This window comes from Oncorhynchus masou, chromosome 27 (genome assembly GCF_036934945.1).
Source record: "Oncorhynchus masou masou isolate Uvic2021 chromosome 27, UVic_Omas_1.1, whole genome shotgun sequence".
NCBI lineage: Eukaryota > Metazoa > Chordata > Actinopteri > Salmoniformes > Salmonidae > Oncorhynchus > Oncorhynchus masou.
In genome coordinates, this window is record NC_088238.1 from 46,741,111 (window position 1) to 46,767,204 (window position 26,094).

Here is a 26,094-nt window from a genome sequence, read left to right on the forward strand (position 1 = left end):
AGGAATGGGCCAAAATTCAGCCAACTTATTGTGGGAAGCTTGTGGAGGACAAACCAAAATGTTTGACCTAAGTTAAACAATTTAAAGGCAATGGTACCAAATACTAATTGAGTGTATGTAAACTTCTGACCCACTGGGAATGTGATGGAAGTAATAAAAACTATAGAACATTTGTGGGCAGAACTGAAAAAGCGTGTGAACAAGGAGGCCTTCAAACCTGACTCAGTTACACCAGCTCTGTCAGGAGGAATGGGCCAAAATTCAGCCAACTTATTGTGGGAAGCTTGTGGAGGACAAACCAAAATGTTTGACCTAAGTTAAACAATTTAAAGGCAATGGTACCAAATACTAATTGAGTGTATGTAAACTTCTGACCCACTGGGAATGTGATGGAAGTAATAAAAACTGAAATAAATCATTCTCTCTTCTATTATTCTGACATTTCACATTCTTAAAATAAAGTGGTGATCCTAACTGAACTTAAACAGGGATTTTATTACTAGGATTAATGTCAGGAATTGTGAAAAACGGAGTTTAAATGTATTTGGCTAAGGTGTATGTAAACCTATGACTTCAACTGTATATATATTTACTGAGCTTTCTTATTTCTCCAAGATATAGGACAAACTATTTTTCAATGCGTTTCTCTGGACTACAGGCAAAATTAAATACTTTAACAAATAATTTTGTCAATTTTCACGCCCTGGTCTAAGTATTTTGTGTTTTCTTTATTATTTTGGTCAGGCCAGGGTGTGACATGGGTTTATTTTGTGGTGTGTTTTTTGTAGGTATCGGGATTGTGGTAATAGTGGGGTTTTTGAGAAAAGTCTATGGTTGCCTGAAGTGGTTCTCAATCAGAGGCAGGTGTTTATCGTTCTCTCTGATTGGGAACCATATTTAGGCAGCCATATTCTTTGAGTGTTTCGTGGGTGATCGTTCCTGTCTCTGTGTTCGTTTGCACCAGATTAGGCTGTTTAGGTTTTCGCGTTACGTTTCTTGTTTTGTATTGTTCGTGTTCTTTCTTTATTAAACATGTATCAAAATTACCACGCTGCATTTTGGTCCGCCTCTCCTTCACCGCAAGTAAACCGTAACATCAATATTTTAGGGGAATACCTAAAGGGGACCAATAATTCAAAATCAAATTGTCAAATGATCCATAGTATGACCATCTTAAAACATTTTCACATGTCAGGCTATCGATTGATTCTTCATGGAATGGTCAGGCTGTCAAAATTACAGATTGGGCCTTATACCCTCAGAATCTGCCCCACAAAGGTCTCATATCCTTTTTTTGTCCCGAAACTTGACATCACACAGCATTATGCTCCTGACACTACACTGATATGTCCCTTCCAGTTGGAAGAGGTCTACATTTAGACATAAAAGCGTTAATGTTTTAAAGGCTTCTGCTGCCAACACTAACCAGTGGAATCAAAACAGTATAAAGAAGCTTTGGATTTGAGGAAGCTAAATGAGGAGAGCCGATGGCATCAGGGACTTTTAGAGCAGGCCAAACAAATTCACAGGGGACTTCTCTCTGACAGACACAGACATAATCACACACACACGCCATGTAAATCCCCACAAACACATGCCCACACAGTCATGCAACACACACACTTGCACTTGCTTGCACGCGCGCACACAGACACACGCTTGCACGGCACACACATACACATGTTCCCCATTCCATTTCTCTCTCCCCGGGTGTGTGTGTCCATGGACGATTAGAGAGAGACAGGACGCAGCCCATTGCCTGTGCTCCAACCCCTCTCCCTTCACCACCAGAATCCCTGAAATCCCACCAGGGATCTCCATCACCAAGCCGACTCTGTCGCTGTGCAAAGTTGTTTTAAGGCATCCGAGCAAGACTACCTACCACACAAATGGAAATTCACTCTAACACTATATTATCCCTGTCTCAAAGTTAGGAGACAGGCCCACCAAACAACTGCAAGTGAACTGACACTAGCATCGACACAGTGTTATAATAGGGGATATTGTGTAGGTAGGCAGGCTATATGATGCAGAGTACATTCATATAACACTACACACACTACAGTTAGTGAGGGGATCAGAATGATTTCCTATGTCTTGAATGACTAACTGACTGACTGACAGGTTGAATGAATGAATGAATGAATGAATGAATACTTCAGTCTTATAATAGTAAATGTTAATTCACATCAGGTGTGTGTGTACAATATTTGAGAGATTCTATTTTCATGAAATCAGTAAGATTTTAAAATGATTTGTCAGGTCTCCAAGTTGGTTCCTCCCATTGAGGCTCTGCCATTATAAAACTTGTTCAACCCTCTCTATGCCATTTTCTTTCTGTGAGAAATCCCAGTATAAGGCTTTAATCCTGCAAACAGTGTTATGTTAGCTTTACATTTTAAAACGTGACCGGATGGCGACCCGACTGAAATACAGCCCCCTTTTTCATCTACTAGTAATTGACATATAATCCTCAGGGAAATTCAATAAGCATTTGTAAGTTTGAGGCAGGATTTCTTTTTTTTGTCATGCATACCAATACAGCCTACATCCTTTCATTTGTTATATCTCCTCTTTGCTGTAAAATTAAAACAAAGTGGAATTCTAGTCTTGGCAAATTGGCAAAAGCAATATGGAGTTGAAAAAGGTGATATTCTGCTCACACTGAACATTTAATCACTGCTTAAAATAAACTAATATACACTGCATGACCAAAAGTATGTGGACACCTGCTTGTCGAACATCTCATTCCAAAATCATAGGCATGAATATGGAGTTGGTGCTATAACAGCCTTCACTCTTCTGGGAAGTCTTTCCACAAGATGTTGGAACATTGCTGTGGGGACTTGCTTCCATTCAGCCACAAGAATATTAGTAAGGTTGGGCACTGATGTTTGGCGATTAGGTCATTTATGCTGTAATGTTAAGATTTCCCTTTACTGGAACTAAATAACCATGAAAAGCAACCCCAGACCATTATTCCTCCTCCATCAAACTCTATGCACTATACATTGGTTGGTGTTAATAACATTGTTATAAGGCAATAACAAGGCTGTTTTTTGGCCTTTCAGCCAATCAGCTATCATTTTACCAGGAATACCACAGGAGGACAACCAATCAGAGCTATGGCGGTGGAGAGCTTGCGTTTGTTCCCTCCGCTGTAGGTACCGGCTGCCTTGTTGGAATATTTGACCAGGCCAAGCTTCTGGATGCCCCACTCTGCCACCTAATAACAACACAGAAACCATATAAATATAATTACTAATTATATATTTCTATGACAGTAATCCAATAATCCATGTTGGTGTGGGGTGTCTTGTGCTGCCATTCTGCTCTCACACCCTCCCATCCCTTCCTTTCCCCTGGAATGAGACATGCATGGTGGTTGGCATCGCCACAGGACCCTTTTTAAGGCTGATATGCTGCACTGAGGGTTTCTGGGCCACATCACAACCCAAAAATGTTTACTAACCAGCAGGAACTTATCCAGTATTCATCCCCCTAGCGATTTCCCAATCCCTGTCCTGTCCAGGTGTCCCCAATGTGCAGGCAGGTTTCCAGTCCAACCATCCAGACATTCATTTACACCCTATATTGACATGTTGGTGGACTAATGATGCGGAAATGACACCAGCTCCCCGGGGCTCTCCCTAGAGCCAAAATGGCTGCCACAAAGCACAGCTCAGTGGACCCGACGAACTAGAGACCAGAGAAACGGGGTCCCTTGGCCAAATGGGGCTGCTGTGAGATCAAAGGCCTGCGCCTGGGCCTGAGTTTGAGGCCACTGACCAGCTGAGTTTTTTTTATGTTATTGTTGCTGAGGGGGCCATTGAGAAACTGGGGGTGGCGGGGCGGCCACACTGCTCGGCATGCTGGTGAATAATGTAAAGGCATTAGCCGTGGCCAGCCTCTCAAACCAGAACCTTATGTATTATACATGTCTTCCACTTCAGAAGTTATTTATTACTTTGAACAAGTGCAGTGTGCTGTCTATGTCTCTTTTATGGCAGGAAGTGCATGTATTGTATGGGGGGGAAGAAACATCTATAATGAGAACGGTATAACCTTAGGAATCGAATGTTGTTGCGTCATACAGGAACAGGAAATGACATTATTTGGGTCAGACAAGGGGAAATGTTACCATGGTGACTTCCTTCTCCGGTACGCCTCGTAGTCTGGCGTAGAACTCCAGATGCTCTCGTCCGGTGAGAAGGTCGTTGAGGGCGTCAAACTGCGGGCAGTAGCCCATGTTGTGGTGAACGTCTCTCATCTCTGTCCGTACGCTGGGAGGAACATCACCACAGAACTTGTATGAAGACACATAATGCCACATGATCAGGATCAATCGTCAACATCATCAACAACAACAAAAACAGCATCATGATCTTCATTATGTTGATGATGATGATGATAATAAGCGATCCAAATCATGTGGCATCTTCATCATCATCAACATCCCTATACAGTTGGTATGTGCAGCACAGTCTTACATCTACTAACTGTTTCAAACAGTTAAACTATTCAAAAACTCAGCACCTGGGCGATACCTTGATTTAAAAGAGAGAACATTATTTTTATTTATTTGTTATTTTATTTAACCTTTATTTAACTAGGAAAGTCAGTTAAGAAAAAATTATAATTTACAATACCCCGGCCAAACCCTAACCCGGACGACGCTGCGCCAATTGTGTGTTGCCCTATGGGACTCCCAATCACGGCCGGGTGAGATACATCTTGGAATCTAACCATGGTCTGTAATGACGCCCCCAGCCTTTGACTGCTGTGCCACTCGGGAAGTACAATAAGTATAACTCCACGTATTGTATCTCACAAAGTCTGGGTGAAAAGAAAATGTGCTCACGGCGAAAGGCCCTCCTGAAGCAAGTTGTTCCATTACCAGAATAAATATTAACAACTTGGTTAAGAAAAAGAAAACTCTCCGCTTTCTACATGGAGCCAAATATGAGGAACAACATAGCAGTTAAATTTGCATTACGTAGTCTTAGTCCCAGGTGACTTTTTCACAAACAATATCTGTCATGCAAAATGAACGGTGCTTTGGGGCATATCTTTGCATGTCATCTGCAGTTTGAAGGTAGTGGAAAAACATCTAAACTGCTTCCCGCTGTCTACAGACGGTTTTCGTTAATCTGCCTTACACAATATACTGCGTGACAATATTGATGTTGTGAAGGGAAATGGAAAAACGAGCTCTACCAAGCTCTACCCAGTAGTGGGCTGGCAGGAAATAATTGCTCGCGGGATGGAGGTTATTTGTGGCAGGCTTTAGGAATGTAAACAGACAATCAACAAATTTGAGATTTGGGGGTTCAACACAAACTCTTTTATTTGGAGAGAAATTATATTTTCCTCCTAGTTGTTGTTCCCACAGCTCTGATAATCATTCTTTCATCCTCCTCTCGTCCTCCTCTCAGTCTTCTCTCATCCAAACAGGGTGGACATACGTCTGTCATTCATTCCCCGTTCTGTCAGTTTTTCTTTCCTTGAAGGTTCAAGAGACTGCCTTTGATCACTGCCGGCAACACTCATCAACATTAACATTGTCTTGTTAAGGCCCCTCTGTGTTTTGCTTCACCACAAAGTCAATTACCAGTTTTAATAAATGAATAACTACTGTATGTCAACACTGCTATGGCGATGCAAACTAGTGGAGACTGCAAGAAACTAGTATTCATCCACCGTTTGCCTCACATCGTTTCCATAGAGATGAGTTCTAGATTCGGAGCTGAGGAAAGGGAGATGTTGTTTCTCTCACAATGTGTGTGTGGCAGGAGGGGAAAGAAAACAAGAGTGGGATTGAGGGAGCGGGAGCCGGAGCCGGAGCGGGAAAGAGAGGGGGTGTGCAACAGAATGAAATATGTGGGAGATGGAGAGTGGAAGAGAGAGAATGGGGAATGTGCAAGACAGCACGTTGAAAGAATGAACAAGGGACATGAGAGAACACGAGTTCAAACGGACAAGAAAACAGAATGTACAAGAGAGCGAGAGAGAGAGGGAGGGAGAGAGAGAGAGAAAAGAGCGAGAGAAAGAGGCAGGAAGAGAGAGAGAGAGAGAGAGAGAGAAAGAGAGGGAGAGAGCAAGAGAGGGGGATGGCAAAACCCAAAGTGTGTGAGAGCAAAAGTTGCTGAGAAAGTGAGTAGGACTTCATCCCAAGTGGCAGCCTATTTCCTACATAGTGAACAGGGCTCATAGGACATAAACAGGGCCCATGGGGCTCTGGTCCAAAGTAGTGCACTATACAGGAAATAGGGTGCCATTGGGATAGGCTTCGAAAAAGAAGAAGGTGAAGAAAACTCCCTGAGCTCTATCCCTTATAGTGAGCATCGTGGGTGGGTAATTATGATGACTAGCTTGGGGTAGAGCAGCCGGTGGCAAGTATGTGTGTGTGCATGTGTCCGTGTGCGTGCTAACAGCCAGTTAGCTCTTCCTCACCTGTATTTGTTTAGGAAGGCCTCTCCTCCGGAGACGGCGATGTCCCCCGTCAGCATCTTGAAGGTGGTTGTTTTTCCTGCCCCGTTAATCCCTAGCAGTCCAAAGCACTATTGACACACACACACACACACACACACACACACACACACACACACACACACACACACACACACACACACACACACACACACACGGAACACCATTAACATGCCGTAGACAATTAGACAAAGATTGCCAAGATCAAGATGCTCTACTCTGCCTTGACACTTTGTTGAGGTGAAGCCATTGGTTGTAGATAATGGAGTGGGAAACATTTTCCTGACTTTGTGGGAGTAATTGATGGCCAAGTACAGCATACTTATTTGACTCAATAAATGGACTGGGTCATTCAACATGCATGATTGGTACAGACCTTTTGATACTGTTGACTTAATTGAGAAAATGTTATTGTTTGTGTTGTAGGAACTGTGTGTTGTTAGAAGTATACTTTGCATCACTGTGTCAATATTATCTTAGCTATCCACACATAGAAGCAAAACTAATTGACAGGCATCTATGTACATAATAACACAGTGGCAACATTTAGTGTCTTACATTAGAAACACAACTTAAACTGTCCACACATGAAACACACAAAATTATAAATACGCAAACACACACACACCCTTCTCCCCTGAACCTCCCCTCAACACCCTCCCACCCCACAGCATTCTGAACACCATTCCCTAACCACCGATGCACTACTCCTCCTCCTCCGATCTGACAGAGCTGATACTTCCACTTCCTCCACTTCCTCCTTCAGGGCACTTGGTCAGACAACAGACCTGCTGGTCAGGTCACCTATCCAAGCAACCCATGGAGCAAATATTAGATTTCTGTCATTCATTGATCCATTCCTGTTTGCGACCCTGTCTTGTGAAAGTGCGGCGGTAAGGCTAAGCTCGGTTGTAAATAATGCATGAAACACAGTGTGGGGTCGGCGGTGCGCTCTGGTCTGACTCACTATACTCCGCTGGCATTTACATTACGTTTTTGGGTAAACAGGGTGAGGAGAATATGGAACACCATGCCGTACGTGTACGTGTCAGCGATGGAGATTGTGTTGAAATCAAAGAGTTCTGGGATGTGAGTGTGATGTGTGTGTGTGTGTGTGTGATGTGTGTGTGTGTGTGTGTGTGTGTGTGTGTGTGTGTGTGTGTGTGTGTGTGTGTGTGTGTGTGTGTGTGTGTGTGTGTGTGTGTGTGTGTGTGTGTGTGTGTGTGTGTGTGTGTAAACGAGAGATGGTAGAGAGAGAGTAGAGATAGATGGGAAGATGGCGCAGACAGACATGGAATTTCTAATTCTAGCTCCTAAGCAACTTTGCAGTATATATCTTTTTTGTGTTATTTCTTACATTATTAGCCCAGAATGTTTATTGCCGGACACTGACGTCTTGCTCCCGGACAAGCTAAACACCTTCTTTGCCTGTTTTGAAGATAACACATGGCCCGCGGCCCGCTCCCGAGGACTGGCTCTCGTCCTTTGTGGCCGATGTGAGTAAAAAATGTAAGTGTGTTAACCCTCGCAAGGCTGCCGGACCAGACGGCATCCCAAGCCGCATCCTCAGAGCATGTGCAGACCAGCTGACTGGAGTGTGACAGACATATTCCATCTCTTTCTATCCCAGTCTGCTGTCCCCTCTTGCTTCAAGATGTCCACCATTGTTCATTATTCTAAAATGTAGAAAATAGTAAAAATAAAGAAAAACCCTGAAATGAGTAGGTGTGTCCAAACTTTTGACTGGTAATGTACATCACTGACAATCTGAAATGGTCCACCCACACAGACAGTATGGTGAAGGAGAAACAGTGCCTTTTCAACCTCAGGAGGCAGAAGAAATTTGGCTTGGCCCCAAACTTTTTCAGAAGCACCATTGAGAGCATCCTGTCAGGCTGCATCACCGCCTGGTACGGCAACTGCACCGCCCACAACCACAGGGCTCTACAGAGGGTGATGCGGTCTGCCCAACGCATCACCAGGGGCACACTGCCTGCCCTCCAGGACACCTACAGCACCCGATGTCACAGGAAGGCCAAAAAGATCATCAAGGACATCAACCACTCGAGCGAGCTACTGCCTGTTCAACCCGCTACCATCCAGAAGGCGAGGTCAGTACAGGTGCATCAAAGATGGGACCGAGAGACTAAAAAACAGCTTCTATCTCAAGGCCATCAGACTGTTAAATAGCCATCACTAGCCGACCTCCACACAGTACTCTGTCCTAAACTCAGTCACTGTCACTAGCCGGCTTCCAACCGGTTTCTCATCCCTGCACGTCAGAGGCTGCTGCCCTGTGTACATAGACATGGATATTATTTTTTGTTTGAGTGCATGTGTTTCCTTGTTTTGTTTTTTGAGAGTGTGTATGTGTTTTTTCGTGTGGCTCACCTCTGCGGCTGGAACACCCAAACACACCCTGTCCACAGCAGGAATGTTCTTCCCTGAGTACACCTGCAAGGAACAGACATGAGGGAGGGAGGGATACAAGGAACTCTTGACACGGATGCAATAATGTTATATAAACTGGTGTGTGTTCCAAATGGCACCCTTAGCAGTGCACTATACTTTTGACCAGAGCCCAAGCAATGCACTACTATAGTATGTCTGCTGTTCAGTCAGTTTGTGGAGTTCAGTTTATTACATCATACTGTATATACAAATCTATTAATACAGAACACATGCAACGCTCATCAACTATAATGAACAAAAATATAAACGCAACATGTAAAGTGTTGGTCCCATGTTTCATGAGCTGAAATAAAAAATCCCATAAATGTTCCATATGCAGAAAAAGCTTATTTCTCGCAAATGTTGTTGTCACATTCTGACCACGTTCTGTTATTTTATTCTTTGTTTTAGTATGGTCAGGGCGTGAGTTGAGGTGGGCAGTCTGTTTGTTTTTCTAGGTTGGTTTTTGTGTTCGGACTGGTATGGTTCTCAATCAGAGGCAGGTGTCGTTAGTTGTCTCTGATTGAGAATCATACTTAGGTAGCCTGGGTTTCACTTCTGGTTTGTGGGTGTTTGTTTCCGTGTGAGTGTTTGGGCCACACGGTACTGTTTCGGTTTTGTAAATTCAACGTTTATTGTTTTGATTCAGTGTTCAGTGCTTTCTTTAATTAAAATCATCATGAACACTTACCACGCTACGCTTTGGTCTGATCCTTACTCCTCCTCAGATGAAGAGGAGGAAATTCGTTACAGTTGTATACAAATTTGATTACATCCTTGTTAGTGAGCATTTCTCCTTTGCCAAGATAATCCTTCCACCTGCCATGTGTGGCATATCAAGAAGCTGATTAAACATCATGATCATTACACAGGTGCACCTTGTGCTGGGGACAATAAAAGGCCACTCTAAAATGTGCAGTTTTATTACTCAACACAATGCCACGGATGTCTCACGTTTTGAGGGAGCGTGCACAGGCCTGCTGACTGTAGGAATGTCCACAAGAGCTGTTGCCAGAGAATTTAATGTTAATTTCTCTACCATTAGCCTCCTCTAACATCGTTGTAATGAATTTAGCAGTACCTCCAACTGTCCAACCAGCCTCACAACCATAGACCACGTGTAACCATACCAGTCAAGGATCTCCACATCTAGCTTCTTCACCTGTGGGAATGTCTGAGATCAGCCAACGGGACAGCTGATGACACTGTGGGTTTGCACAACCTAAAGACTTTCTGCAGAAACTGTCAGAAACCTTCTAAGGGAAGCTGATCTGCGTGCTCGTCGTCCTCACTGAGGCCTTGATCTGACTACAGTTCGTAACCTATTTCACAAATCCCGGTTTCAACTGTGCTGGGAAGATGACAGACTGTGTGTATGGCATCGTGTTGGTGAGCAGTTTGCTGATGTGAACATTGTGAACAGAGTTCCCCGTGCTGGTGGGGTTATGGTATGGGCAGTTATAAGCTACGGACAACGAACACAATTGCATTTTTATCAATGACAATTTGAATGCACTGAGATACCGTGACGAGATCTTGAGGCCCATTGTCGTGCCATTCTTCCACAGATGCATATCTGTAATCCCAGTCATGTGAAATCCATAGATTAGGGCCTAATGAATTGATTTGAATTGACTTATTTTCTTATGAACTGTAAAATATTTTTAATTGTTGCACGTTGCGTTTATATTTTTGATCAGCGTAGTATTTCCTGTGCACCACCTATCATGTCATCCAGTCCATTTTATTTCAACATGCTCTCGCCCCGAACGCAACCAGGTTGTGCACACCAGATGATGCCATCAGTGTCTCAGGATGATGTCATCAGAAACAATCAATCAATCAAATGCATTTATAAAGCCCTTCTTACATCAGCTGATGTCACAAAGCGCTGTACAGAAACCCAGCCTAAAACCCCAAACAGCAAGCAATGCAGGTGTAGAAGCACGGTGGCTAGGAAAAACTCCATAGAAAGGCCGGAAACCTAGGAAGAAACCTAGAGAGGAACCAGGCTATGAGGGGCGGCCAGTCCTCTTCTGGCTGTGCCAATTGGAGACAGAACATGGTCAAGGTGTTCAAATGTTCATAGAAGACCAGCAGGGTCAGATGCACTTATCTTCTTTTATCTTTTACAAAACATAGAAAACCGTTGATTTCACATACTGTATGTGGATGTTGGGGTGGTGCTGGAGATGATGAATTTGATGTTGAAAGGGGTGGAATGTCTCTTTAATGCACATAACATAAGACAATGGACAAAGGGGTGAAATAACAGCACTATACTTAAGTTTTGGGCATATGGGGCTGTCTGAGACTGAGGCTGGAGCTCAGTAATCAATCAACAGTTTATACAGAGAGTAAAACAGTTTGGTATTCTGTGTAGGATTCGACTCCCGCCTAGATCTTGTAGCAAACTGCAGATAAGAAGGTTTCTGGAGTTTCAGCGCTCCTAGCCTGCAAATTAACTCTCCGTGTGATATTTGAATTTGCATTTAAACACAGTTTTTTTTTTCATCTTCTTCCCGAGCAAATATCAAATATCACCTGCCAGAGGTGAGGCCCAAGCAGGCTAATCACCTTCCTCCGGCAAGTATAAATTCTCAAGTCGGCATCATCGGCGCTGCTGTTGCGAGTAGCGGCAAAACAAACCGACACTTAGAGAAGCAAAATGAGTTCCGGGAGTACACAAATAACAAATGGTTGACTAAATGAAGCACTTAGCGCATCGAGCAGAAGTTCCACAGCGCAACCACAAAGACAGAGTTTGAAGTGGTTTCAAAGACAACTTGTAAGAAAAAATAAACACGTCTCGACAAGGTTCTTGTCGGGTCTGGCAATTTAGATCTCATTCAGACCTTGACAGGAAGGACTGACACATCCCTCCTCTCCTCTGGGGAAGGATTTCAGGATAATTGTGCCAGCTGTATTTCTGCCCACCTGTTCTCAGGTCTGAATCATACAATCCTTGGGGAGAGCGCCATGGGGCATACTGTAATGACATCACTATGGTCTGTTTATCTGTATGTCTGTCTGCCTGCTTGCCTGTCTGTCCATCCATCTACTGTATCTGTGTGTCTCTAGATTTTCCCTGGCCAGCTGTTTCCTATCCATGTAATGCATTTGCTATGAGTTAGTAGTAAAATGGACATGATGAGTAAATGTAAGTTTAATGTTCACTTCCAGGTCATTACTGCATTGAAATTAGCATATGACTGAGTGCAGGCCCCGGTATGTTCAGCATATGTAGAAGCCTTCTCTCTGAAGTCATGAGACATAATTCCATTTATGTTTGTGAGAAGGTACTTCAAGTCTCATGAAGGTGAATGAATATTAGGCCATGAAATACCTACTTACAGCAATGTTTTTTCTTCCTAGTCAGCTTGTCTATTTGGAGCAGTACTAATAGAAGAGAAATTAAGTTACAACATTTTGGTGCAGTGAAACACTTGGTAAATGATTAATCATTAAGAAATGATTAAGCATCCGTTTTAATTGTACTGTAGCAGCCGACCCTTCCCACTCATTTCTAAAGATACGTCCAAAATGGCACCCTATTCCCTTTATAGTGCACTACCTTTGACCGGCACTACAGGGAATAGTGTGCCATTTGAGACGCAGACAATGCAACCTTGAGAACAAGAGAGCCCCAGTGATGCCAGTTCAACCTTGACAAAAAAACAATGTCTTATTGCCACGATAGTGTGTCAAATGTGAAGCATGTTTGCTTAAAAGCCTGGGGGGCATCCGCTATTATTGGGGACTTGGGACTTGGACATGCTACTCCCCAAGATTTGCAAGTTACTTTGGTGATAGCGTGCTGCGCCACAGCTCTGCTACAATGCTAGTAGAGACGGGCGGAAGAAGTAAAGTTCCTATCCTAACAGAGGCAATTAGCGGATAATTCCCTCGTGCCCCGGAAGCTATAATGGCTGTCATGGTGGCGGCAAGGGGGTGGCGGTTAACCAGAGGAGACAACGGTCGATGACCCACACACACCTTCTCATACACAAACGCACACACACGCGCACACACACTTTTGCGTGCACACACACACACATGCACACGGTTTAGAGAGAGAGAGAGAGAGAGAGAGCAAGGCATCTGTCTCTACTGCCCCAAACAGCTGGAATCACAAAAATGAAACCACATCCCACTGATCAACACTAGTCTACTTTTGAGACCTGAAAACATCTGATGAACTTTGATTGTGAAATGGTTCCTTTGGGCTGCTCTTGTATTAACATGCTGTTCCATAGAACTTCAGATCCATAGTACTTTAGAGTAAAGACAGAAAATGTCAAACAAATGACAACATTTACAGAAACAACAATCACATCAATATTTTATTAAAGGGATAGTTAACCCAAATGACAAAATGACAGAAATCTATGTCATGGTACTGTCGTGTCTTTGGCTATGCCGGATTATGTGATATGACTTGCTATTCTATAAAATAATTTCTCTGTAATTAATATCCCCTGATTAAGGTAATCATGTAAATGTGATTAACTAGAGAGTCGGGCACCATAAATAATATTTATGGAGCTATTATCTTCCGAATAAACTCTTAAAGACCTCGTAATATTTTACATCAATAGCCGTCAATATCAATTATTGTCTTAATTCAGTCTCATCTGAAAGTTGTAAATTCTTTTATCTGTAAGAACCCTGGCTAACAATTTGAATCAGCAATACAAAATTGGGTTTAATTATTTATTTGCTAAATACCTAACTAATCACACATACACACAATTAATCATAACCTGATTACAAATTACGTCATAAAGGAAAACGTCCCTAGTGGGCGGAACAGATATGAAAGCTTGTAACACACAGGAAAAGGGGCTGGGTTGAGTGAAAGAGCGGGGAGGCTGAGGAACAAAGGAAAAAAGCTGTGCTATCGAAAATACAGTATCTTAGGGATTATAAATTACCGCCTATTTGGAAAAGGAAAATGCAATAAATATTTACTCTGAGCTGCGCTTCAGTAGGTTGGTGGTAGATGGAAGGCCGTGTTGCCAAACCGAGTCCTTTGAAGAATGTCTCTGGTGGTCAATTGGATACGTTGTAGTAACATTGTTGTGTGATAGACGGGATAGTCTGTCTGTTCCTGCCTAACCTTTGTTTGCAGCTGCTGTTGCTAACGCAACGGCTAGGAGGTATCACTTCTGTAGTGAATAAGAGTTCAAAAGTTCACACCATTCGCAACCAAAGCTCATGCTGATGTTGGCTTCGTTCTGTAGTTATTATCTGAACCATTCTGACATAGGACCATCGTCCTCATATCCTCGGAACAGGAAGTTATGTTGTCATCAAGGCTTTATATAGGAAGGGAGAAAAGGGGTGTGTTTCATAGATTACAACCTTTGTCTCTTCACGTGGGCGGGCCACTGAGTGAGCAGCAATATCTTATGAAAACCACCATCTCACATTTTAGAAGCTAAATTCACATTTCATCCCATCACAAATAATTTCATATTCAAGCATTTAAATTGAACAACAATTCCATGTGAATCCGATAACTCTGTGTAGAATTTCCACTGTAGAGTTTGTCATCTTATCATTGATGAGAATGTCTCAGATGACAACCGAACTGACATCATATTCATTAAGTACCACCGCATATGTTCAATTGTTCGGATTACCAGAATATAGTTCATTTCCCCCCACCTACTGATGTTCACAGAATCTCTATGTTAACCAATATTTTTTTAAATGTAACCTCAGTAGGTTAGAGAGAGGAAAAAGGGGGGGAGAGGTATTTATGACTGTCATAAATCTATCCCCCAGGCCAACGTCATGACAGTACAGAAGTTCCAATCATCTTTAAGTGACTCTGTGAAAGATTTGGATATGATGCATGAAAAATGACAATATCAGTAACATGACTTGGATGGGATTTGTGCCACAAATGGTCAAATGTAAGCATTTGAAAACAGTGCCAGGGAAATGAAACCAAAAGCATGGATTGTCAATTTATTTACTTATTTTTTAACCTTTATTTAACTAGGCAAGTCAGTTAAGAACAAATTCTTATTTTCAATGACAGCCTAGGAACAGTGGGTTAACTGCCTTGTTCAAGGGCAGAACAACAGATTTTTTTTCCTTGTCAGCTCGGGGATTTGATCTTGCAACCTTTCGGTTATTAGCCCAACGCTCTAATTCTTGTCCATTTACTGCTATCAGGATAAGGAAACCAGTATATAATTGTGTAATTTGGATGAAATATCCCTTTCACAATCAGTATTCTATCAACGGTAAAACCAAAATGATGCTAGGGTCTTACAGTATGTATCTCCCAAGCGTTGAGCCTCACCGCTCAGAACTCACACGTCCTAATACAGATGTAGGATCATAATTTGAGCCAGTCTTCTACAGCAGGAAAATAATCCTGCCGCAACAGGAAGAGTGAATTATTGTGTGGATTATAATAAATGAGCATATTTGGAGGGGTTAAATTTGTTAGGGCAAATCAAGTCTGAAATTTCAAATTGGAAATGACAAACTTTAGAAGCTTTTTAAAATCTCAAATACACTGCACATTTTCAGCAAAATAACCCACAAATTAAGATCCTACATTTGTATGGACACCGTACTCACATGACTCCTATAACATCAAACAGCTGTCATAAAAAAAGTTTATTTCTGCGTTCCTGAGTGACTGGAAGGTCACAGTGACAGCTCGGGCGTACAAATGCTAACTGGCGGATGCGTCGTCAAAACGGACCCCATCAATAATGCCGCCACGGTAACCGCTAACCCTGAGGTTAAATGCTAACCTATGAGGCCTCAACAGTCGTTCTTGGGTGGTAAATGCTTCTTCCTGAGTGAAGGAAGAGGAGGAGGAGGCAGCTGACAGATGATTGATGGGCTGTCAATCGCGAGAGAGACATGTTCAGATTTATGGCGAGACCGAGGAGGTGCAGTGCAGCGGTCGAGGTGGCGCGCTCATTGATCAATTCGTTATCTCTGCTCTACGGCCGGATTGCACCAGCTGTGATGGGAGGTGATGGGAGCCCACTGGAAGCGCTTCGATGCCTTCTGCGCCAATGCTTTTGGGCGCCATGTATCCCCTCCAACGTAAATCAAATCAAATGTTGAGGCACCTTGAAGAGTCTTGTTGTTGTGTATGTCTTTCTCTGCATGTTTCAAGTGTCACTGTCTGTACTACAGTAGCGAAGAGATGCATGACAACAAAACAGATGTGTCTATAATTGAAACATGATAGAAAGATAACTGCACTGTGCTCTTGTGATGCTCAACACTTCTTGGCTGACAAGGGACGAAATAAAGGAAGGTAACCATACATCGCTCTAAGATAATTTATCACAGGTTACAGAATGTGAAAGTCAGCTTTGAAACGTCAGAGAAGACGAGCAAAGTGTGAGTCAAGAAGACCTTATAAAGTAACTCCTGTTCCCACCTTGTGTGCTGTGGGCGGCAATGCATTATCCGTCCCAACTGTTTTATTCAAAGCTTGAGCGTTAATTACCTTGTAAGTGTAGGTGAGTGTGTCCGTGATAGATTGAGAGGGGGAAAGATGGAGTGCGCGAGCGATTGCGAGAGATGGCGGGGGAGGGTTTGAAGAGACGTCAAGTTTGAACAGATGTCGACGAAGAGCTGTTGCCTTGGCCATGCGTCCTGCCATTACGGGCTCGTGGAAGAAACATCTGGTCTTAGCCAGGGTGTTAATCTGGGCGGTGATTAAGCTGTGCCCATTACCTACTGTAGCATACCAAGCACCACTCGCATACTCACTTCCCAAACCTGCGAGGCGGGGGGGGGAGGGGGAAGTGTGTTGTCGGGCTTAGCGGCACAGCTCGAGAGAGAGACCTCATTGGTGTTGCCTCGCAGAAAATCAAACTCTTCCCTTTTTTGCACACTTCTCCCTACAGCGAGAGAGACACAGACCATTTTCAGTCTTTTGTACTGTATTTTACAGTGTGTTATGTATGTGATACGTGGGTGGGATACGACTGTGATATATGGTTGTCTCGCCTGGCTAACTTAAGACGAATGCACTAGCTGTTGGTCGCTCTGGATGGATCAATTGTAATGTAAATATAGTGCTATGTATGTATATGTATGTATATTATGCATTTTATTTGTTGTGTTGTTTCCTGTTTGCACGCCAGGAAGATTTGCTGCTTTCTCGGCAGAAGCTAATCAGGAGTCCTAATAAATACTAAATACATTGTGGAGTGACACCTCGCCAGCCTTCCGACTCTCTGAGACCTGGATGACATGCTTAAGAAGTCACCAGGGACTAACAGCTGGTGTGTTCTTAACTCAGCCCTGATTTGAAGAGGAGCCATGTTCAAATCCCACACATATGGACAGTGGCACATTTTCAGAAATCTCTCTCTTTAACAACCTAGATGGAAGGAGACCATCCTGTGAAAACATTCAGTAACGTTAAATTAAAGACTTATTAGCAGATCTGAGACGATTTGGTCAAAAGGGATTTGGTAAAATGTAGTGCACTACCTCGGGAATAGGGTGCTATTTGTGACACAGGGTATGTCCGCTCACTTTCATCCTTGCCTTGTAATCTATTCAGCAAATGGGTCTTTCCACCAATTTGTTGCCTTTTGAGTAGTGTAACCTGATTTTCCCATCTCAAAAAGTTACATTTGAAAAATATTATGGTAAATGACTACAGTAAGTGCCAAATAAAGTAACAGGGTTGAGGATTTCATCTTAAATCTGGCATACATCCCCTCTTGACAGAGGGAATGGAAGCTTATCGTGTGCAATAGGGATGTGCAAGCGAATGCAAGCTTCACAAAAAAAAACTTGCTAACCATTTCTAGGCTGTCTATATATGGGTATCAGGTTTGACGTAATTTACTCAACCAGCTCAGTCATCCACCACAAAACACCAGAAAACAGCCAAAAAGAGTAGAGCCATAATAGTCTTCAGAAATGACTTTGTCAAAGCAACAAAATAACTAGGGCTTTACAATGGTGGTGAAACTTAGAGAAATATTTTGGTTTAGTGGGTTGAACTCTTCCTAGAAGTGACACAGGGTTGACGAAGGGACATGGCAAAATTAAGAATTTAGAAATTTTAGCAAGCCTTTATTCATATAAAAAAATATTTTGATTGAATTCTCCATGTGGTCTATATTATAGGGCACTTAATTTAATATAACATGCTTTTAAATTTAAATATTAGTGAACAAATTTCTACCTATAATACCAAAAGGGACGCAAAATGCACTCTTTTTGTGGAACGACTAGATTTATTTCAATATGGGGAACCAGGCAAGAGGCATACTGTGACCGATAAGTGACATCACAGTATCAACGTTGAGGGAGGAGGAATCCAATAGAAACACCGCATTCAGTGAGGTGAAACGTTCAGAACTTCAGATTGTTGCAAATAGAAATGTAATAAATAGAGCTGCCATGATGTCCAATGCTACGTGAAGGGAAATCATATTTGTTCTATAGATTTCTACCTGAAGGTTTTGTAAAGTTCAACAGACCCTAGCCCTTGAGGATTGAGGACCTGGGTTATATTCACTAGGAATGAAACAGAAGCACACAGGCTGAAACGCAGAGGGACTACCTGATCTTGTCCAATAAGAAACGCTTGTTTCCGTTGCTCAATGTTTTGCTGCTGCATGCATTAATGAATATAACCTTATAAGGTGATGTTGCTACCATGAGTGTTGTAATAAACAGTGGTGATGTACCTTAGAGAGATCGCAGATTCTCAACAGGTCATTCTCGGCACCGCCTTCATGGACGCGTGCACGTTCCCGAGCGACATCCACATCTTCGTCCTCCTTGGAGAATGACTTTCCAGAAATCAGTCTGAAGAAGAAAATGCTTAAACCCCACATTTTCACAATCCCTATAGAGCCAACATTATAAATCCCAAATGATGACAACCTAGTAATATATGCTAATGTTTTTCTCTAATGGGAGAATTTGTTTCAATTTCTCACAAAATGCAATTTAGGTAATGGAGATAAGTTACTATGACAACTTCGGTTCATAATTAGGTGAAGCAAAAAGGATGGACACAATGATATTTCACTAACAATGTTAACAAGATGTCGAATGACGAATATTCATTATTGAGCTAATAAAAAGATAAATGCATAAAATATGTAAATGGTAAACAAGGACTGGGTCTAAACATTTTTGAGAAATCATCTCTGATACTGTATGGAAGCATCTTTACTTAAATATATTCTTCCTCTATTCTTGCCTGGGTTTGTAGCAGAATTTATACTGGATAAGGAGAGTGATGGTGAACATGACTGCCCCTTGGATGGCCATGGCACACAGGTTCTTCCCCACCATGTCCCAGCTGAGGGGGTCCTGGAAACGGTCTTCCCCTAGAAGAGAAAAAAAAACACACTGTTCTTCATCAAGGGAAACATATTGTTTGAAACTGCTAACGACCTAATGATGATCTTTGTGGATCAAAACTTTGTTATCCTCTGCGCACCGAAACCGTTAGCGGGATTGAATTTGACAACATACGGTGATCGCTACATAAATAGTCATATTAAACATTCATGAAAATACAAGTGACTCACATGGGTCAAAAGCCTAGAATCTTGCTAATCCAACTGTGTTGTCAGATTTAAAAAAGAAAGATTATGATGCGATTATCTGAGAACAAAGCCCCATATTTGTTTTTTCAACCAGCACAGGCGTAACAAACATCACAAATTGCAATAAAATAAATTGTTTATCTTTGACGTTCTTCCTCTTTTTGCAATCCCAATGCTCATTGTTACACAATGAATGGTCTTTTGTTTGCTTAATAAAGGCCTTAGAAATGTAGGCTTCAAAAGCATTTATAACCCTATCATGCATCTTAGCAGAGAATTGCAATGCCAGGATAGTGGGTTTGATAGCTGGGGCCACCCATACATAAAAATGTATTCACAAATGACTGTAAGTCGCTTTGGATAAAAGCGTCTGCTAAATTGTATATAATATTTTATTACTGTAAAACATTTGTCGGATGGCCCAACCTCTTTTCCTCTTGGGTGCATAGTCAATATTGGAACTGACCTCAACCTTCCACAAAATGCTATGCTGTAGTATGACAGTTTTTGGATTTCCCCATTTGTTCTTGTTTTCCAAGTTTTTTCACAATAAGATGTTTTGTGTTAACAGCAATGCTTAAACCACTTCAGGGGATGACTTTTGAGATCTGGGAAAAATCTAAGAAACTTAGATTTTTGATTGTAGTTGCCCTTGAATTCAGTAAGCATGCCCTGCAATGTTGTTTGGTTGCAGGTTTTCTGTAGCTCAGTAAGCACACGTGATGATTATGTATTCCATTTAAAGTGATTTGCATTGTGGCCGCCAATGGAATGGCTGGAGTAAAAGGCCAGCAACACACCATATATACATTCCACAGACCCTACTGAGTATTTCCTACAATACTTTTACTGTGGCACCCAGAATTATTCCATATACAGTGATTCACATTGGGGGCATTTACTTGATCTTGGAACATGTTTTACAACCCAAATGTAATGCAAATGTCAATTAAGTATGAACAAATATGAATCATTGTTAATTTTTAAACAATTATTGAATCATGAAAAAATACAGGGTATTGACACTTTTCTACTATTACTAGGGAATTTCTCGAAATTCCGTGACCTGGAAGTACTTTTTTTGTGTTGCTGATGAGATGCTTATCATGTGAAGAGTTCGCAAATCAAATGCCCACTTGTGGTGCCACTGGACAGTGAAAAACAAGTAACTTAACCTTTATTGTCATTTAAATTCGTTTGTAGTAGGTTAGCTAGCCAGCTATTGTCGTTCTTTTAACGTAACGTTACGTAATCAACACTGCTAGCTAGCCAGCTAGCCCCCGAATAGCAGCACTGTAGAAACTATTACACTCGACGGAACGACTTGATTAGTGTAGTGTCAACAACGTAGCCACTGCCAGCTAGCCTACTCCAGCAGTACTGTATCATTTCAATCATTTTAGTCAATAAGATTCTTGCTACGTAAGCTTAACGTTCTGAACATTCGATAAGTGTAGTCCACTTGTCATTCCAATCTCCTTTGCATTAGCGTAGCCTCTTCTGTAGCCTGTCAACTATGTGTCTATCTATCCCTGTTCTCTCCTCTCTGCACAGACCATACAAACGCTCCACACCGCGTGGCCGCGGCCACCCTAATCTGGTGGTCCCAGCGCGCACGACCCACGTGGAGTTCCAGGTCTCCGGTAGCCTCTGGAACTGCCGATCTGCGGCCAACAAGGCAGAGTTCATCTCAGCCTATGCCTCCCTCCAGTCCCTCGACTTCTTGGCACTGACGGAAACATGGATCACCACAGACAACACTGCTACTCCTACTGCTCTCTCTTCGTCCGCCCACGTGTTCTCGCACACCCCGAGAGCTTCTGGTCAGCGGGGTGGTGGCACCGGGATCCTCATCTCTCCCAAGTGGTCATTCTCTCTTTCTCCCCTTACCCATCTGTCTATCGCCTCCTTTGAATTCCATGCTGTCACAGTTACCAGCCCTTTCAAGCTTAACATCCTTATCATTTATCGCCCTCCAGGTTCCCTCGGAGAGTTCATCAATGAGCTTGATGCCTTGATAAGCTCCTTTCCTGAGGACGGCTCACCTCTCACAGTCCTGGGCGACTTTAACCTCCCCACGTCTACCTTTGACTCATTCCTCTCTGCCTCCTTCTTTCCACTCCTCTCCTCTTTTGACCTCACCCTCTCACCTTCCCCCCTACTCACAAGGCAGGCAATACGCTCGACCTCATCTTTACTAGATGCTGTTCTTCCACTAACCTCATTGCAACTCCCCTCCAAGTCTCCGACCACTACCTTGTATCCTTTTCCCTCTCGCTCTCATCCAACACTTCCCACACTGCCCCTACTCGGATGGTATCACCGTCCCAACCTTCGCTCTCTCTCCCCCGCTACTCTCTCCTCTTCCATCCTATCATCTCTTCCCTCTGCTCATACCTTCTCCAACCTATCTCCTGATTCTGCCTCCTCAACCCTCCTCTCTTCCCTTTCTGCATCCTTTGACTCTCTATGTCCCCTATCCTCCAGGCCGGCTCGGTCCTCCCCTCCCGCTCCGTGGCTCGACGACTCATTGCGAGCTCACAGAACAGTGCTCCGGGCAGCCGAGCGGAAATGGAGGAAAACTCGCCTCCCTGCGGACCTGGCATCCTTTCACTCCCTCCTCTCTACATTTTCCTCCTCTGTCTCTGCTGCTAAAGCCACTTTCTTCCACTCTAAATTCCAAGCATCTGCCTCTAACCCTAGGAAGCTCTTTGCCACCTTCTCCTCCCTCCTGAATCCTCCTCCCCCCCCCCCCTCCTCCCTCTCTGCAGATGACTTCGTCAACCATTTTGAAAAGAAAGTCGACGACATCCGATCCTCGTTTGCTAAGTCAAACGACACCGCTGGTTCTGCTCACACTGCCCTTCCCTGTGCTCTGACCTCTTTCTCCCCTCTCTCTCCAGATGAAATCTCGCTTCTTGTGACGGCCGGCCGCCCAACAACCTGCCCGCTTGACCCTATCCCCTCCTCTCTTCTCCAGACCATTTCCGGAGACCTTCTCCCTTACCTCACCTCGCTCATCAACTCATCCCTGACCGCTGGCTACGTCCCTTCTGTCTTCAAGAGAGCGAGAGTTGCACCCCTTCTGAAAAAACCTACACTCGATCCCTCCGATGTCAACAACTACAGACCAGTATCCCTTCTTTCTTTTCTCTCCAAAACTCTTGAACGTGCCGTCCTTGGCCAGCTCTCCCGCTATCTCTCTCAGAATGACCTTCTTGATCCAAATCAGTCAGGTTTCAAGACTAGTCATTCAACTGAGACTGCTCTTCTCTGTATCACGGAGGCGCTCCGCACTGCTAAAGCTAACTCTCTCTCCTCTGCTCTCATCCTTCTAGACCTATCGGCTGCCTTCGACACTGTGAACCATCAGATCCTCCTCTCCACCCTCTCCGAGTTGGGCATCTCCGGTGCGGCCCACGCTTGGATTGCGTCCTACCTGACAGGTCGCTCCTACCAGGTGGCGTGGCGAGAATCTGTCTCCCGCCACGCGCTCTCACCACTGGTGTCCCCCAGGGCTCTGTTCTAGGCCCTCTCCTATTCTCGCTATACACCAAGTCACTTGGCTCTGTCATAACCTCACATGGTCTCTCCTATCATTGCTATGCAGACGACACACAATTAATCTTCTCCTTTCCCCCTTCTGATGACCAGGTGGCGAATCGCATCTCTGCATGTCTGGCAGACATATCAGTGTGGATGACGGATCACCACCTCAAGCTGAACCTCGGCAAGACGGAGCTGCTCTTCCTCCCGGGGAAGGACTGCCCGTTCCATGATCTCGCCATCACGGTTGACAACTCCATTGTTTCCTCCTCCCAGAGCGCTAAGAACCTTGGCGTGATCCTGGACAACACCCTGTCGTTCTCAACTAACATCAAGGCGGTGGCCCGTTCCTGTAGGTTCATGCTCTACAACATCCGCAGAGTACGCCCCTGCCTCACACAGGAAGCGGCGCAGGTCCTAATCCAGGCACTTGTCATCTCCCGTCTGGATTACTGCAACTCGCTGTTGGCTGGGCTCCCTGCCTGTGCCATTAAACCCCTACAACTCATCCAGAACGCCGCAGCCCGTCTGGTGTTCAACCTTCCCAAGTTCTCTCACGTCACCCCGCTCCTCCGCTCTCTCCACTGGCTTCCAGTTGAAGCTCGCATCCGCTACAAGACCATGGTGCTTGCCTACGGAGCTGTGAGGGGAACGGCACCGCAGTACCTCCAGGCTCTGATCAGGCCCTACACCCAAACAAGGGCACTGCGTTCATCCACCTCTGGCCTGCTTGCCTCCCTACCACTGAGGAAGTACAGTTCCCGCTCAGCCCAGTCAAAACTGTTCGCTGCTCTGGCCCCCCAATGGTGGAACAAAGTCCCTCACGACGCCAGGACAGCGGAGTCAATCACCACCTTCCGGAGACACCTGAAACCCCACCTCTTCAAGGAATACCTAGGATAGGATAAAGCAATCCTTCTCACCCCCCCTTAAATGATTTAGATGCACTATTGTAAAGTGGCTGTTCCACTGATGTCAGAAGGTGAATTCACCAATTGTAATGTAAATGTAAGTCGCTCTGGATAAGAGCGTCTGCTAAATGACTTAAATGTAAATGTAAATGTAGTAGTACAGCCACGTCTCATAGTCACATCATGAGATTTGTAAACGAAAGAGGAATATAATAACATGAATCAAATTTAGTTTCCCCATCTTCCCAGTTAGAGTTAGGGTTATTAACGTTCTCCTGATTTAAGGTTCTCTCGTGAGTCACAGTTTTCTGAAGGGTGATTGAGGTATTTGAATCGGTTGATGGACCTGCAAAGCTACTGTGTGTGTGTGTGTGTGTGTGTGTGTGTGTGTGTGTGTGTGTGTGTGTGTGTGTGTGTGTGTGTGTGTGTGTGTGTGTGTGTGTGTGTGTGTGTGTGTGTGTCAGATGCAAGATGATTTGGACTGGTCCAACCTGAAGCTACCTCACCGGGTATTCCTCTTCTGTTCCCATGCTGGAGAAGAGGGCCTTGCAACCTATTAGTGGTGCCAACATTTTGTGGCTGATCATTAAGCGAGAGAGTAGGTGAATGTGTCAAAGACGTGACTAGGCCCAGCACTGCACTGTATGGCTGTATGGCTGCACTGTATGGCTAGTTTTTGTTGTGTACATGCATCTTGGTTCCAGAAGAAAGCCACTTTTAATTTCTTTATGTTGGGGGCTTTCATCAAGGTAAGTGTTTCTTGGTGTAACGTCATACCCTATTGGCTATTGCGCACACAGCACATATAAGCCTGGGATATCAAACATTCAAAGTTGGCCTTAGTGGGAGTGACCATATAATTCTATGGGAGTGACCGGAGTAAGGTATTTGTCATTGTCACTAGTTAACCCAGTCAAAAGGTCATAATTATGGCTAAACCATGCCCATTCCCACAATACATTTCTTAAACGTTGATTTTAAATCTAACCCTAACTACTGAAGGCCAAATTTGATGCGTTGGTCCACCAGTGTTTCCACCTATTTGGGCGAAAGTGTCTGGGAATGAGATTAGGTGTAATGTGAGTAACATGACTTCAGACTATGCCATCCTTCAACACAAGGTGTCACCCTTTATAAAGCACATGTTTATATTATATTCGACATAGTGGGTTATGTCACGGTTGACATTGGTGATTATGTCACACACTTATGCACATTTATAAACCCTTTATAAAGCATGACATACGGTTATAGATGCTTTGTAACACATTTATGCAGTGCTTATGATGTCATTATGAAGCCTTTATAAGCTGAACGTCATTTAAAACAGGACCCTATGGGCTATAGTAGTACAGGTCCAATTCTATATTTTCCGGGGATACCTAAAGGTGTCCTAAATTTCCAAATCAAATAGCTAAATGATACATGATATGACCTTAAAACAATTCCATATGTTAGCTCAGTACACCCCCCCCCCCCCCACACCTCTCTCTGCCTCCCTCCCTATCCATCTCTCTCTCAGTCTCAACAGCCTCTATGTTCTGGAGGGATGAAAGACAGAAACGGAAGCATTTTCAGTCTCATTTTCTCGCAAATAGGCCCTCTCCAGACAAGCTTTTTAAAGCGGTGATTGCTTTCCTCTTTACACTCGCCGCCGCAAATGATTCCTCAAACGGTTATTTCCTGCCAGATCTATTCCTCAGATAAAGCCTTTGCTCCCGCCTTTCATGGGTCTCTCTGCCTCTCAATCTGCCCCGTGTACCTATCCCCGTTCGCTTTCTAGATGTAGCGTTGAGAATGGCGGCCGAGGGCTACGGTCACGTTATTGGTCAAATGTTATCCTATTTGGTAATGATGCAGCAACAACTAAGAGGAGATGTGTTTAGTCCTGTAAAGGGTAATGGTAACAACCATGGGCCCTATGTGTGAAACTATGAAGATGCTGTAAAGTCATTGTATAATTAGAAGACTAAATTAAACAAAGTAGCTAAGCTATTGGCCTTTGGTAAATCTTAAACCCCAAAATGTTTGGTACCAAATATTCTTACTGGAGAATAGTCAGACCCTTCCTCCCACCTTTTTTATTGTCACCTACAACAATCAACTGTCGAGTTAAAGAATCT

General features: G+C 43.6%; 1 protein-coding gene across 1 annotated transcript in view; it reads right to left on the reverse strand.

Annotated features, from left to right (window-relative positions):
• The window catches only part of LOC135515515 (phospholipid-transporting ATPase ABCA1-like), a 257,293-nt gene that overhangs the window by 30,395 nt on the left and 200,804 nt on the right, over positions 1–26,094 (reverse strand). Inside the window, exons 39-44 of the mRNA XM_064939137.1 lie at positions 19,163–19,292; positions 18,642–18,762; positions 8,881–8,943; positions 6,454–6,560; positions 4,142–4,283; positions 3,092–3,226 (exon numbers count right to left, since the gene is read on the reverse strand). Of these exons, the coding sequence (XP_064795209.1) occupies positions 3,092–3,226; positions 4,142–4,283; positions 6,454–6,560; positions 8,881–8,943; positions 18,642–18,762; positions 19,163–19,292 (698 nt within the window). The remainder of the gene's footprint in view (positions 1–3,091; positions 3,227–4,141; positions 4,284–6,453; positions 6,561–8,880; positions 8,944–18,641; positions 18,763–19,162; positions 19,293–26,094) is intronic.